Below are 13,725 nucleotides of genomic sequence, written 5' to 3' on the forward strand. Positions count from 1 at the left end.
ATTGACACGTTAATCTGAGAGAGTTGGAAGGGGGAAGGGAGGAAAGGTTGAGAGGACAGGAAGAGGAGAAAGAGTTAAAACAAAAGGAGGAGAAGGTGCCGAGGTTGCTCCGTCCAGTGCCCCCTTTTGGTGTGCCTCTCCCGTGGCCCGACTCTCGCACTGCACCTGTCTGAGTGGAACCAACCAAAGCCTCACCACTCCCTGATGACACTCCTCTCTCCCACTTCCCCGGTATATAGTGCTAATTAGACAGGTTTGATTATATTTTATCATTCATGTTTAGAGAGACTGGGTTGTTCTTGTTATACTGTGATTTTCATGTTTTTTGTTGTTCTCAATTTTTAATTGTTGTGAGATTTGTGTGAAAGTGGCGAGGGGATTGGGTGAGTAAAGTGGGGCATGATGTTTTTTTTGGAGTCCACGCCAACTGCCCTAATTTTGCTCCCTTTAAAAAGAAAAAAGAGAAATAAAGGAAAAGAAACAAAGAAAGGAGGATATGAGAATATATCAAATAAAGAAAAGAACAAAGCAAAAAAGAAATGAGAGAAGGGGGTAGATTGTATTGCCCGCTATCACAGACATGCAAAGTCTGCACTGATCAAAGCTTTTTCGGCTACAGAGGCAACGTGCATAGGGCCCTGCACTGCTCTGCTCCCCCAAACTGCATAACACATCAAAAAGAAGGGAGAGAGACCATACTGCCTCTTGTGGTGCTAGCAGGAAACCCAACACCAGAGAAAGACAGAAAAAGAGAGTAAAACGATTTTGAGAAGGGGGGAGGAAAGAGGCTTGCAAAGATACGAAGAGAGAAAAGGAGACTGAAGTTCAGAGTGAGAGCAAGAGATAAAGAAGAGCTTGAAAGAGGATCTCTGGTTTGGCAAAGGCGTGGCTTCTGCCTCGTCAGAATTGATCTCGCCGGTACAGTACAGTACAGTACTGTGGCGTACAGTTTATAAGGTGATGGATGAAATAGTAGTGAAGCTCCCAGGGTTGCTGAGTGTTTGACTGAACTGACTGCATCCTCACTGGAAGCAGACGACCAGCTTAACTATGCAGTTGTCATTGTGTAGCTACACTGCAAATACATCCAGGGTTTCTATGATGACTTTATTAGTTCTAGCACAACAGACTTGATGTAGCCGCCAGCTAAGAGCTAATGAACCTATGGGAGTCTAACACTGGTTTGGACTGGCCTCTGTAAGAAGTCTGTGGGGAGACTGGGGGCAGTAATGGGGGTTTTGTGGAGGGGAGTGGGAGTGGGGGGTGACTTACACGGAGATGCGGGTGAGCTGAGTCCGCCGTCAGTGGGCGTGCTGATGGTTTTAGAGTCGGGCATGGGGAGGGGCACAGGGCGTGCCACCGGGGGTGGCGGAGGCAGCAGGAAGGAGCCCGGCATTTTGCTCTGGCCACCTCCATTAGGCTGCAGACGGACCATACAGACAGGGTGAGCAGGACACACCCCGAGAATATACAGTGCACAGCAGGGATCCAGACACACGCACGCACACACACACGTGCACACACACGTGCACACACACGTGCACACACATTCCCATGTGAGGGTAAGACACTCATACTGTATGTAGAGACAAGCATGCACACAAGTAGTCCATCACACACACACTCTTTCATGCAGGGACAAAAGAGATCACCAAACACACAGTTTTGAAATAAAAACACAAAAATATCTGGACAGTCTGGACAAAAGTAGAGAGATAAATAAGAAGAGGAAAAGTGAAGAACATTGTCACACATGGGGGGAAAGAAAAACTGAGCTGTCATAAGGAACGTTGCTAAAGTGCAATGTAAGATTTTTAAAACAAAGAAGTGAAAATCAGCAATGTAAAAAGGGTCTCTGTGTGTGAAAGTGTGCAGTATTATATGTGCATGGACATTTTTACAGATTTTACTGTGTGTTTGGTCGGTGAAGTGATGAGAACAAAGGACAATAGGGAATGAATTAGGGGTTTGATAAGTGGATTAAAAGTTGCTCAGGAGGCCAAGTTTACAGTAGAGGTTTACAGTTTTAACAGCACCGAGCATCTTACTACAAGTGACCAAAATGTTATGAACTATCCCCAGAAGGCCAGCTGACAGTCAGCTGTGTAATGTGCCTATGTTTTCATGTTTAGAAACTCTAGCTTCCAGGATGAGTGCAGGCTTGTTATTGGGGTTATTAAAGGGGCAACTCATTGCACTGGTATTTCACTGAATTAGGTCCATGACAGCTCAACAGAGTGTCCCAGGAGGACTCCCCTCTGTGCCTCATTAGCTTGCACAGTTTCTTGCTCAGCTTCATCTGACACCTGGTGTGTTTGAATAGTATGTTACTGTAATATAACTGTATATATCTTCCAAAATGTTTTGTGCAGAGGAAATGTAAATACTGGCTGAGATGTGCCCCAACACCATAATTGAGAGTAAAGGAACATTTCTAAAAGTGGCTCGTTAACAACAAAACATTAGGAGTCTGCTTCAGGTTCCTTCCTGAATAACCAACTCATCTATAAATCCAATTCAGGCCTCTCTGTTTGCAGCCTTATTTCCCTCTGGTAAATTCCCTGCCAGGTACTCTCTCTTCCCTATTGCCCAATCTGCCAAAACCATTTTATTCCTTAACACACCTGACAGGTCCTACCTTAAATGCTAAACATGTGACAAGTCAAAATGGTTTTGGCTCCTTTCTCCAGCTAAGTTTTCAATTTATGTTTTAAGCACATCTAGCTGCCTCCTTACATCAATACATTTTCCCTAAAGCTGTTTTCCTCCTCCCTGGGACTTTGTTGCACTTGTTTATACAAAAGATATGAAATCATGTTGAAGAAATTCTCTAATCATGATGCAGATTTGTTCTTTTCTTTTTCTTTATTTCTGCATCTTCAGTAAATTCCACAAAAATCAACTGAAATCGAACTTTTCTGTTATGTCAGTTTCCATCGCACACTATCCCATTATCACATCCTCTTTCTTTGAGCCCACAGATCACTTACCTGTGCGCTGGGCTGTCCTGTGCCGTCGGTGCACACAAACTGCACAAACTCCTTAAGCGGGTCCTGGTGGTGATGGTAGCGTATGGTGGGGTGGGTGAAGTATGGGCTGGACTGCTGAATGATTGAGGAGGAGGGGAAGTGCAGAGCTGAGGCTGAGGCACGGGGACTCCCTGGGGAGGAAAAAGTAAAAACCAGAAAGGGAAAGAAGAAGAGGAGGAGGAAAGTGAGGAGAAGATGTAAGACAGACCAAGTGCGTGAATAAATACAATGAGGCTCAGGTCACACACAGCACACTTACGTATAAATAAGACTACACACACTGTGAAATTCAGTACATTAACATGCACACCTATGACAGTATATAAGACATGCATATGTTTTAACTAAGCACCAACACAGCTGGCATCAGAGACCACATTGCTGCTTAGGCCTGTTATTGTTATAATGCAGAAAATAGCTGTGACATTCTCGTGTGGCTGACTGAAGCTGCTTCTGCTTACAAATGACTGGCATTATCCTCGGCTAGTGGGCAACATCTGGTCTCAATCATTTTATAAATCAGCCAGCTAGATTTCTCTGTACCTCTCTGGCCTGGCATCGCCACACATGCACACACACGTTCACTGCCCCATACAAGCTAAAGTGTGTTACAGTATTTTCTGCCGAATGCTCGTTGTCCATTTCACCCTCAAACACACAACCACACACACAGGATTTTTCCCACTTTTGTTTTATTGCTTGTCGGTGATGTGTAATCAATCAGCAGCAAATCCTTGCTGTGTGGTTCTGCCTTGTAGTTTGAAGCTTGAGAGAGAATGTACCCTCCGCTCCCAGCCGACCACAAAACGCCTCCCAGAGACATTAATCAGCCAGCCAGCCAGCCAAAACACACACACACACACACACACACACACACACACACACACACACACACACACACACACACACACACACACACACACACACACACACACAGCTCCAATGTCTGTCCTGTCTGCTGAGATTCTAAGGCTTTGGCAATTTGGCTCACCAAACTAAAGAGGCAAGCTGCTAGGTGAGGGGAGCCTGGCGAACAAGCATCTGTGATTATGTCTGTCACCTACAATCTCTTGTGTATACACCATTCCCACAAAGTGCGTAAGTGTCTGTTCAAACTTTTTTCTTTATTGGTGGTCTGTTGTTAGTGTGTGTGTAGTTGAGTGAATTTTAAGCATCTAATGTTTCTGGTTATATGTTTTTGTTTTCTGTCTGTATGAAAGTGCTGCTATAATGTGTCTGTACAAATATTGGTGTATGTGTGTGTCTACTTGCTGCCACAATGGCAGACTCTCCAGACTAGTATAGTCAACCTGGCAGCCCTCCACATCAGTCCTGAGCCAAAAACAGGACATAAACCATCCAGTCCTCACACCAGCACTCACTAGACCTATACAACAAGAACCAACAGCTCCAGTGTATCCAAAGCAAGTCGTGATTGCTAACTGTGTCTTCCCCCTCTCTGTCTACCCCATTTTTCTTTTCATCTCTCTCTCACTCTCCTTCCCTCCCATCATCCTCCAGTCTCTTTATAGAACCAAGGCCTCCGAGGGACATTCCATTTGGATGGCAGCCATTTTAGAACAGAGAGTCCTCCGCAAGAGTGTAAATTTACACATGCACGCATGTGTGTGTGTGTTTGTGTGTGTACATGCTGAAATGCACCCATACACAATCTCTAAACACTGTCTCATTACAGCCTCTCTATTACATGAAAACATCTTAGCCAACTGTCCACACACTCGGTTTGAAGAGTGTGAGAAGTAAGTCAGTGAACAAAGAAACCTGAGCTGGTTCCTCACACCTCTTAAACTCGCACAACAAAACTGGGGAGCAAATTTCTTGAAATCAACTCAAAAGCAAAATTCAATCTGGTGTTATGGGTTCTCCAGGGGAGGTTCAGGACAGGACTGCTCAGTGCAGATAAACAACACGGCTTAATGGTGCAAGATCCGGCCTGTGCTGAATTTTCTAAATATACTACTGGGAGCTCCGCAAGTAAAATTCAATACGTTTCAACACAGAGGGCAATGGGTCCAAATGACCTTTAGATGGTAGGCCGTGTTTGGCTGTGGACCAAACCTTCCCCCGAGAGACAAATGGAATGAATAGGAGAGATAGGGTGAGGAGGACATATTTATTCCTCCTGAAAAGTGAGACCAGCCTACAGGGACTTGTTGGCAAACTTGAGATCCTCGAGACTTTGGGAATTCTCAGACTGGAGATGGAGAAACCATGTCGGTTATCCTATAGGACTAAAACAATCTTACGAGGACAACTTGTCCTCAGTGACTCTGGTGGAACAAGAACTTGGTAACATTGGAGGTTACAGTATGAATTGTATCTGCAACTGCATGGGTTTGAATCCCTTCTTCTCTCTCCTGCTCGTACCTGTGCTGCTCTATATTCGGGTATAGAGGTACGCTGTGGCAAAGCAACAAACCTAATACGTTTGTTGTCTTGTTCTTGCCTTTATAATGAAGATGATTTATTTCCACTTCAGGCAGTTTGTCATTGGGATTTTTTCATTGGTGCAGCAGCTGTTTTGACCATTTAGAGAAACATTTCAGCACTCATGTACGGGACATAAAGTGTTTGGTCTAAACATAACATAAATTAAACTAGGTCAATAGCTCCATCTGGTAAGTTAATACATCCCATTGAGTTCATTATATCATAAAAAACAGTTTTGTCCGTTAAAATGCAAGAACTGAAAAAAAAAACATTCCAACAAATGCACAAAAGCAGTAAAGATGTAAAACAAATCAATCACAAAAGAATGGATGCAGCAATGTTACCATGCAATGATGATATTAATACAAACACAGGCACAGAGATGGTGGTAAAAATGGATGGATGGAGAGATGCTGAAAGAGAGAGAGAAATTTATGCCAAGCCATGATGATAGCAGTAACACTGAACAGGTGAAACTCTGCAGGCATATTGCTTCTCAGTTGCAACTGTGGAACTGGAAAGTTTGGTATTGCTTTCTCAGCAGGTACGTTTAGCATTTTCACTTTCGGGCACACGACTGCCGAATTTTTTTGTTTGTTTCCAGGGACGTTTTCAGGAATAAATATGGCAAATCTAGGAACAAGTTTGATACTCCCTTTCCTTCTCTCTCTTTTTCAGATTATAAAAGTGGGGGGGTTGGGGTTGTTGGGTTCATGGCAGGGCTCTCACCTGGTCTCACTCCTGCCAGCACGGGCAGCGGGTGGTGTGTGTACGCCATGCGGGGGGACCTCGTCTGGGAAGTCAGGGCGCTGAAATCAAACTTCCCCGGCTTCTTAAGTGAACCAGGCGAGGACAGTCCTGGCGAAAAAAATGGGATCAACAAAAAAAAAAAAAAAAAAAATAGGGGGGAGAGGGAGGAAAAGAGAGAGGTGGTTTTAATCAATAAAATGTTGCTTACTTAATTGGCTACACTAAAAAAAAGATTATTTCTTTCATTCTTATTGAAGGGGACTTGAACAATCATGAGTTTATGATTAGATTGCTTTAATTTCTTCACTGGTTGATGGCAGTGCATTGCTTCCTTTCCTTGGTGGTTGGTCATTCACTCCCGACAGAATCAATGAGTCGTTTAGAGAAACCCAACAAATCTTGATCGTAATCATGGGGTTTTGCTGCTCCTAATCTGTAATAACTTATTCAGAGATAATACTATACGGTTCCCATGAGCAATCAATCTTAGCCTGAGTCTCTGTCTTCTAAATAAAAAGATGAAAAACAGCTGAAGCCAATCTGAATCTGTTCTTTGTTTCGGAGCCAAAGCACATCTGTAGCTATTATAAACTCTGATGTGCCACTGTATGTTTTTCTGTCTCATCTCTGTCTCTCCATTTCTCTCTTCTTTTCAAGGTGCCAACTTCAGTCTCTCTCTCTGTCTACAAGCATGGCCACCATATAGCCACAGTCAGCTAATTGTGGTTGGGCTTCAGCGAAGCTCACGGGCTGGCTGCACGAGAAGAAGGCTTCATTCAGAAATAGCACACTGTACAGTATGAACACGGCAGCTGTTGAGTGCGAAAGACAAGCAGACGGACAGAGAGAGCAGACAGAGGGAGAGAGAGAGAGTGAGAGAAGGAGGCGAGAAGAACGTGGGAGACATGAAAATATGCGAAGGAGCGAGAGAGCAAAGCAGAACCTGTGAAAAATGCAGTAGTGTCTTGCTTTTCAGTGCGTTGCTCTGACGACATGTATGAAATTGGAATGTCATAAGATGTTAAATATGGTTATTATCTCTCGCTCGCACACACTCACGCACACGATGTCTGAACACACTCGAAAGCAAAAGCACATGTTCCATCACAAAAAAAACAAAAGGCCCATAGCACCACACCACCACATTTAACTGATGAAACAAACACACGTTTCTTCCTCAGCAAGTTTTCTTCTAATCTTCCTGAGTGACTAATGTGATAATGCTTCGATTTTAACTTTTTTTAGACTGTTGTTTTGTAGTCTATTTCTGTGGCCCCTCCGCATCAAAAAAGGCATTAAATACGATTCCTCCTCAGTTCTCCAGCTGGAGACGTGTGAAAGTCTATGGGAGTGTGGGGGCGTGTAAAACCATCCCTCCCTGTGTGAAAGAGTTAAGTCTCAAGCAGGTGGGAGTGAATATGTGTGAACCATTTATGTCTTTAGCAGACATATATTTCTTTTTTTTCTCTTCCTCCCCCCACTATAGCGGGAGTCTGGGGGCGTATTGTACTGTCAGACAAATTCCAAGCATGAACACAACCCCGATCCCACTTATGACACCAATCGTTAGCAGTGATTGCTATGACACCGTCACTGGAAATAAGCAGTCTACAGAGAACAAGGAAAAGCACCTAGAGGGGAGAGCTGAGGAAGAATATGATTTAGAATAAATCAGAACCATATAGATGAAGGAGTTATGGTGTTGAAGGGGTAGTTATGTGCTTTTCATCTGGAAGTTAACCTCAAAAAGACAGGTATAAAAATCTGAGCCAGAAAACACAGAGACGATCAGATGAAGACTGACAACAGAATACACTGAGGTAACATTAAGGAACATTTTTCAGAAAGTCTGCAATGGTCTGATCTGGTTTATGTGTGTATTTGTGTGTTTGTGTGCGTGTGTGTGTGTGTGTGTGTGCCACAACTGCACTGTTTCCTCTCCTGGCAAAGCCTTAGTATTTCACTGGCAACCAATCAAGCGCTCCCATGATGACCCTTCTGTCTCTTTGCACTAACAGGCCTGCCACCAGATGCGCCTCTGAAGCACACACAGAGGCAGAGACACACACACACACTTGGAAAAGACAGGAGATAGTGACTAAAACAAGTGAAGCAAAGTCAGGGAATTCTCTCCTCTCCAGTGATTTAAAGCACATATGTACTTCCAGCCGTGTTCCTCCAGGGGCCTGTAACATTTAACTCAAAGCACCAAACAAGGCCCTCACCACCACAAGTCTCTGGTTTCTCAGGAGAAATTTCACAATCATCGGGACTAATGTGAAATCATGGTTGTTTTGTTTGCCTCCACTAACCTCCCCCCTCCCCTCTTCTAGGCCCTGTGGAGCAGATGTCTCCAGCATCCTCACGGATCCCAAGGCTACACACACACGGAAACACCATCTGGGACCATGCTTCAGCTGTGCCTGTGTGTGTGTCTGTGAGTGTGTATAAAAATCTATCATGAGTGTATCTGAATGTAACCATGTTTGTGTGATGTATATGTATGAATGCATCTTCATACGTGTGTGTGTGTACTATTGGTTATGGAGGGAGCCAGTGGGAGTAGATGGTGCAGTGGGCAGACGGTGAGGCACACCTGTGTGTTTTCTGCTTTCTTGGACACCCCTTCGATTGTTCATAAGTGTCTGTTTGTGTGTGTATGTGTGTGCTCTCTCTTGTTTACGTACCCCCAACCTGGACAGGAATTCCCAGGTGAGTTTTGCCTGTGGCAGGTGGGATCTTTTGGAAAATTGGATACACACTGTACGAAAAATCACACATTCTCTACTCGCTTCATCTTTGTTCTGCCATTCCCATCAGTGTCTCCTTTATGCCTTGGTTTCTCAAGTGTGAAATATGTTTTGTTCTAGCTACTGTTTAAAATTATTTCTAAACCCACACGAAATTAAAAAAACAGGCTGATAATTACAAAACGTTTTGGCTTCCTAATTTTTCACTTGGATTCTGTAAATTAATTGGTAGAGGGTCCAGATTTGCATGCTATTCTACCCCGCTATTTGCCAAACTCATTAGGAGGTGTACAAGGCTATGTGCTGCACTTCGGAGAGTAAGAGGGTGGTGCACATACACAGAGAGGGAGAGCGAGAGACAGTAACAAGATGGGAGGCGAGGCTCTCTGGTGCGCTAAGGCGTGTAGCAGCCTCTGTTGAGGCTCTGATGAGCAGCCTCTTAATTACATTTACAGCTAAGTGGAGCAGGAGCAGGAGAGCAGCCGCTGAGTTTCCAGTGAGAGTAGACTGGGGCAAGACCTAACCAGGGCTCTTGGCTCCCTCAGTTCACATCCTGACAAACCTTCTCTCTCATTAGCTATCACCATGTAAGTCCTCTCCTCTCTTCCCTCGCTCACCTCCCATCCACTTTCCAGCATTCTGCTTCTCTCTCCTCCCTCTATCCTTTGACATGTTTTCTTCCTCCCCTGGGTCCTTCCTGCTGTACACGTTTTCAATTAGACAGAAGGGAGACAGGGATGGAGGGTTGAAGTGGGAGCTAGGGAGCAGGAGGAAGGGTTTTACACCTCTGATCCACAGACGGTAAGCGTCTTAATGGGGATTTGAAGCAAGGGAGGGATGAAGCGAAAGAGGAATAGCGGCAAAGCAGGCACCTGAACACCTGCAGGGGTGGGGAGCATGATAAGCATTTGTGTTTCAATGTGTGAACGCCTGCATATGAGGTGGGGGAGTTGGAGGTGTGTGAGTCGCTGTGTGTGTGGCGTGGTGTCTGTGTATGTACTGTGTATGTACTGTGTATGTACTGTGTATATGCATGTGTGTCATCTGCTGGGAGGACTGACTTCATCTTGTTAGCAAATTGTAGCCATGTTTCAAACAGTAAATGGTAAAGACTGAAATTAATAATCATTGACAACCCTGCTGGCGCATATCAAAAGTAATTCTAATGTAACTTCTAATGTAGTTAGAAGTTACATTTTTGTGTATGGCATCTTTGTCTTTACCACAGACATTCATAAAATTCACTTTCAAACACAAGCACTGACGTATGTATAATGTATAGGTATAAGTATTATATATATATATCAGTATATAAACACACATACACAGAGGAATGACTGAGCTACATAAAGGCTGGTAAATAGCAAATATATTTGAGTGTAATCAATATTGTTCTAACCATGGTAAGGAAACTGCACGCCATCGTTTTCATGTTTTATCTTCCTCTCCTGCACACTCGCCAAATGGTGCTGCACTGAAAGTGGAGAAGGGTATTGTTAACAATGAGAGAGAGAGGGAGAGAGAGAGAGAGAGAGAAAGAGAGAGAGATCGGGAGAGAGAGAGAGAAAGGGAGAAAGTAAGAGTGAACATTTGTGTATGATGGGGTTATAAATGGCAGATGACTGACACAAAATCAGGTAAACTCTATTGGTGACTATGGCTTTAAAGGTGAGGGTAAAGAAATATTAAGCCTTGAGATTTGGACGAAAGTGAAGTGAGCAAGAGAGAGGGTTTTTTCTTGGGAATTATTGGCTTTTTGGGGGAATAAATAAAATAGAAAGAAGGGGGTAATGTCCAAAGTGGAATCACAGAGGTAGAGGCTACTACCAAAACACGGTGGCACTAAAGATGTCTTGGTCAGACTGTGAAAAATCTGATAAAATCATGTAGTTTTAAACTATATGTATACTATATAGGTCAACATATATACATGTTTAAATATAAGCATATTAATTATATTATATTAATGTAATAATGTATTTTTATTTAAACTTCTTCTTCTAAAGATTTTAGTTTCACTAGCTTTTATTCATGTTGCTCTGATGAGACACTGTGACCACTAGAGCCAAGTCAGTTATGGTCAAAGAATTCAATATTAGATAAATTAAGTAATCCTTAATGTTTGTTTTTTTCTTGACAAATTATCAGTTTGTTAGTATACGTTTAAATAGGTACTGCTATTGCTCCAAGTTGTAGGATTGTCAGATTGAGGCAAAGGGAAGTGTTCAGGTCTGTGCATGTCGCAGTGAAGTTATTGTAAGTGATTGAGACAAGTCAGATTGAGGCATTATTGTCGTCTTTGTGAAAAAGCTTCTTGATGCTTGCTTAGTGGGTGACAGATGTGGGGTGGGATATTGGGGAGGGTGGGGTGGTACCTGCATCCATGTCATTTGGCCACGCGCTGGACTGGGATGAGCTGGCGGCAGGTGAGCGTCCAGGGTAGAAAACATCATCTGTGGGGCTCTCCAGCTCACTGTCATCTAATGACTTCCTCTTGGAGCTGAGGGCATGGGTAGGGAAGAGAGAGCAAATCGGAGAAAAGATTTTTGAAATACATTTGGGCAGAGAATGTTTGGATCAAAGATAAAATACTTTGCAAACACGATAAGTAAAAGTTAATCACATCAACATGTGTTAATTAAATTAAAATTTTAAACGGCTTGAACTTTTGCATCTTGTTGGAAACAATAATACGTTAACAAAGCCTTGGAGCAGGATTGACATAAAGGACAAGAAATGAGATAAGCAGGAATGAAAAAGGAGGAAACAGAAAGAAAAGTTAGAAGGTATAGACAGCAAATAACAGTAGGCCTCTATGTGTGTGTGTATGTTTTTCTGTGCATGTGTCTCATTCGTTTGTGTCTTTGTAGGTGTTGATAACTACCTCCGTGGAAGGTTTGCGTACAACTCCACCTCAGACCTAAAGTGACCGCAGCATTTGATAGAGGTAAGAGGAAAGAAAGAGACAAGTTAAGAAAGACACAAAAGAGGAAAAAGGCAGAAATTTCTATCACACATCACATGAAAAGAAGAACAGCTAACACAGAGAGAGACGCACACATATATACAGTAAAAAGATTTAGGAGAGATTCCAAGCGTGGAAATAGGCTATAGTATTAAACATCTTTCACAGCAAGAAACCTCAATGAAATGGCGTACTACTTGCCAGTAAAGTCATTCCTGCAAGAAGAAGTGATATACCGTTGGCAGACTTTAATGTGACATCACACTTCCCTCACATGCCAGGGCAGCACTGCTAAAGCCACATGGTGGCTTCGCCCACCGGGGACTCTTCTAATGCCAAACAGCTGGACTTGTATAATGGTCACTGGTGCTTCCTGAGCAGTATACACCTGCAAACTACTGTTTGTCAGTATGGAATTATAGCTCAAAATGTGTACCTGGTGGAGGGAGGGGAGGTGAGGGAACGGCGCCCCAGAGCCAGAGCTGCCCCAGAGTTGATGTTGTAGTAGCTAGGGCTGCTGTCCAGGTCAGCCAGTGAGAAGTTAGGACCTGACGCTGTGGCTACAGGAGCTAACAGGGAGATCAATAAAAGAAAGTGGATGAGTTGATATAATAATGGCAGATTTATTCCAAAAAATTTTAAAGTAGGATAATCATCATCCAGTTATATTGGATACAGTGGATACCACTGGGTGCAGTCAGTAAACATCAAATCAAGCTGTTAAGTTGTTGTTTTGTTAAAATCAGGAAACTTCCTACACCTCTGCGTGCTGTGTTTGAACTACTTACTCTGTGACACTCTGACCAGCTCTGCCACGTTCCACACCCCTGAGGTGACGAAGCAGTCCTGGAAACTCAGGTGCCCTGTACAGACAAGGATGTGATCAGGACACACAGAAGCTTCAGAGGGAGAAAAAAAACATAAAAACATAACAAATTCATGGAATTGTGTTTGAAAAACAAATTGGAAGAAACGCTGAAAATCAAAACCTTTGGAGAGGCTGACCATCTGCAACTATATTTGTGGATCAACATCTGTGTGAGTGTGTTTGCTAATTGGAGCTATAATTGGAATATGTTAGGACTGGTAATCATGATGAAATCAATTCCAGTGTGCTGATTCGACAGTGTTTGGATGTGTGTGTGTGTGTGTGTGTGTGTGTGTGTGTTTGTGTGTGTGTACATACCATTGGGCGGTGGTTTAATGTCTGTGTCCCCCTGTTGGCTAGAGCTGTCTGATTGTCCGGATTCTGCACAGAAACAGAAACAGGGAGGAGGGGGTGGAGAAAGACAAATGGTTAGGATCTGCTTTGAATGCTAAAAAAAAACGTAATGAAAAACATACTGGTAAGTGTAAGTCTTGATGAATCACAGCTATGTATCCATGATGCCAGGACTGTGATATTTGAGGTGTGAAAAGAAATAAGAGGAACTTGCAGCATGTGCTGGGTTATGGTATACATCTTGTACGTGTATGTGTAAATTCAAATATGTTTGTGTGGCAGTCTTGTATTTTTTTCTCTTATCTCCCTTTGTCCCTCCTGACTTAAGGTGCAATGACTTACAGTGTGCTGCTATGCTATTTAGTATCTAACCACGCAATCATATCCCTCAACCCTAATCCCATTTAATACCTTCTTGCTGGTAGGGATTTAGTCTGCATAAACAGAACACCTTACACTTACACACACACAGACACGCACATGCACAAACACACACAAACACACGCACACACACTTTCTCTCAATCTGTTTTTCTCTGTCTAATTGTCGTTTCATACT

The 13,725-nt window shown here is 43.2% G+C and overlaps 1 protein-coding gene across 32 annotated transcripts in view; it reads right to left on the reverse strand.

Annotated features, from left to right (window-relative positions):
- nfixa (nuclear factor I/Xa) overlaps positions 1 to 13,725 on the reverse strand; it is a 107,272-nt gene that overhangs the window by 7,998 nt on the left and 85,549 nt on the right. For 5 of the 32 annotated variants that reach the window (XM_020084174.2, XM_020084178.2, XM_020084177.2 and 2 more), the window contains 9 exons: positions 13,132 to 13,194; positions 12,734 to 12,808; positions 12,382 to 12,514; positions 11,865 to 11,900; positions 11,356 to 11,480; positions 10,380 to 10,454; positions 6,210 to 6,338; positions 2,991 to 3,160; positions 1,273 to 1,420 (listed from right to left, as the gene is read on the reverse strand). In XM_020084174.2, coding sequence (XP_019939733.1) covers positions 1,273 to 1,420; positions 2,991 to 3,160; positions 6,210 to 6,338; positions 10,380 to 10,454; positions 11,356 to 11,480; positions 11,865 to 11,900; positions 12,382 to 12,514; positions 12,734 to 12,808; positions 13,132 to 13,194 — 954 coding nt within the window. The remainder of the gene's footprint in view (positions 1 to 1,272; positions 1,421 to 2,990; positions 3,161 to 6,209; positions 6,339 to 10,379; positions 10,455 to 11,355; positions 11,481 to 11,864; positions 11,901 to 12,381; positions 12,515 to 12,733; positions 12,809 to 13,131; positions 13,195 to 13,725) is intronic. The other 27 variants (XM_020084186.2, XM_069530942.1, XM_069530944.1 and 24 more) reach the window with 13 other exon arrangements.

Source organism: Paralichthys olivaceus, chromosome 8, assembly GCF_024713975.1.
Source record: "Paralichthys olivaceus isolate ysfri-2021 chromosome 8, ASM2471397v2, whole genome shotgun sequence".
In the NCBI taxonomy this organism is placed as follows: domain Eukaryota; kingdom Metazoa; phylum Chordata; class Actinopteri; order Pleuronectiformes; family Paralichthyidae; genus Paralichthys; species Paralichthys olivaceus.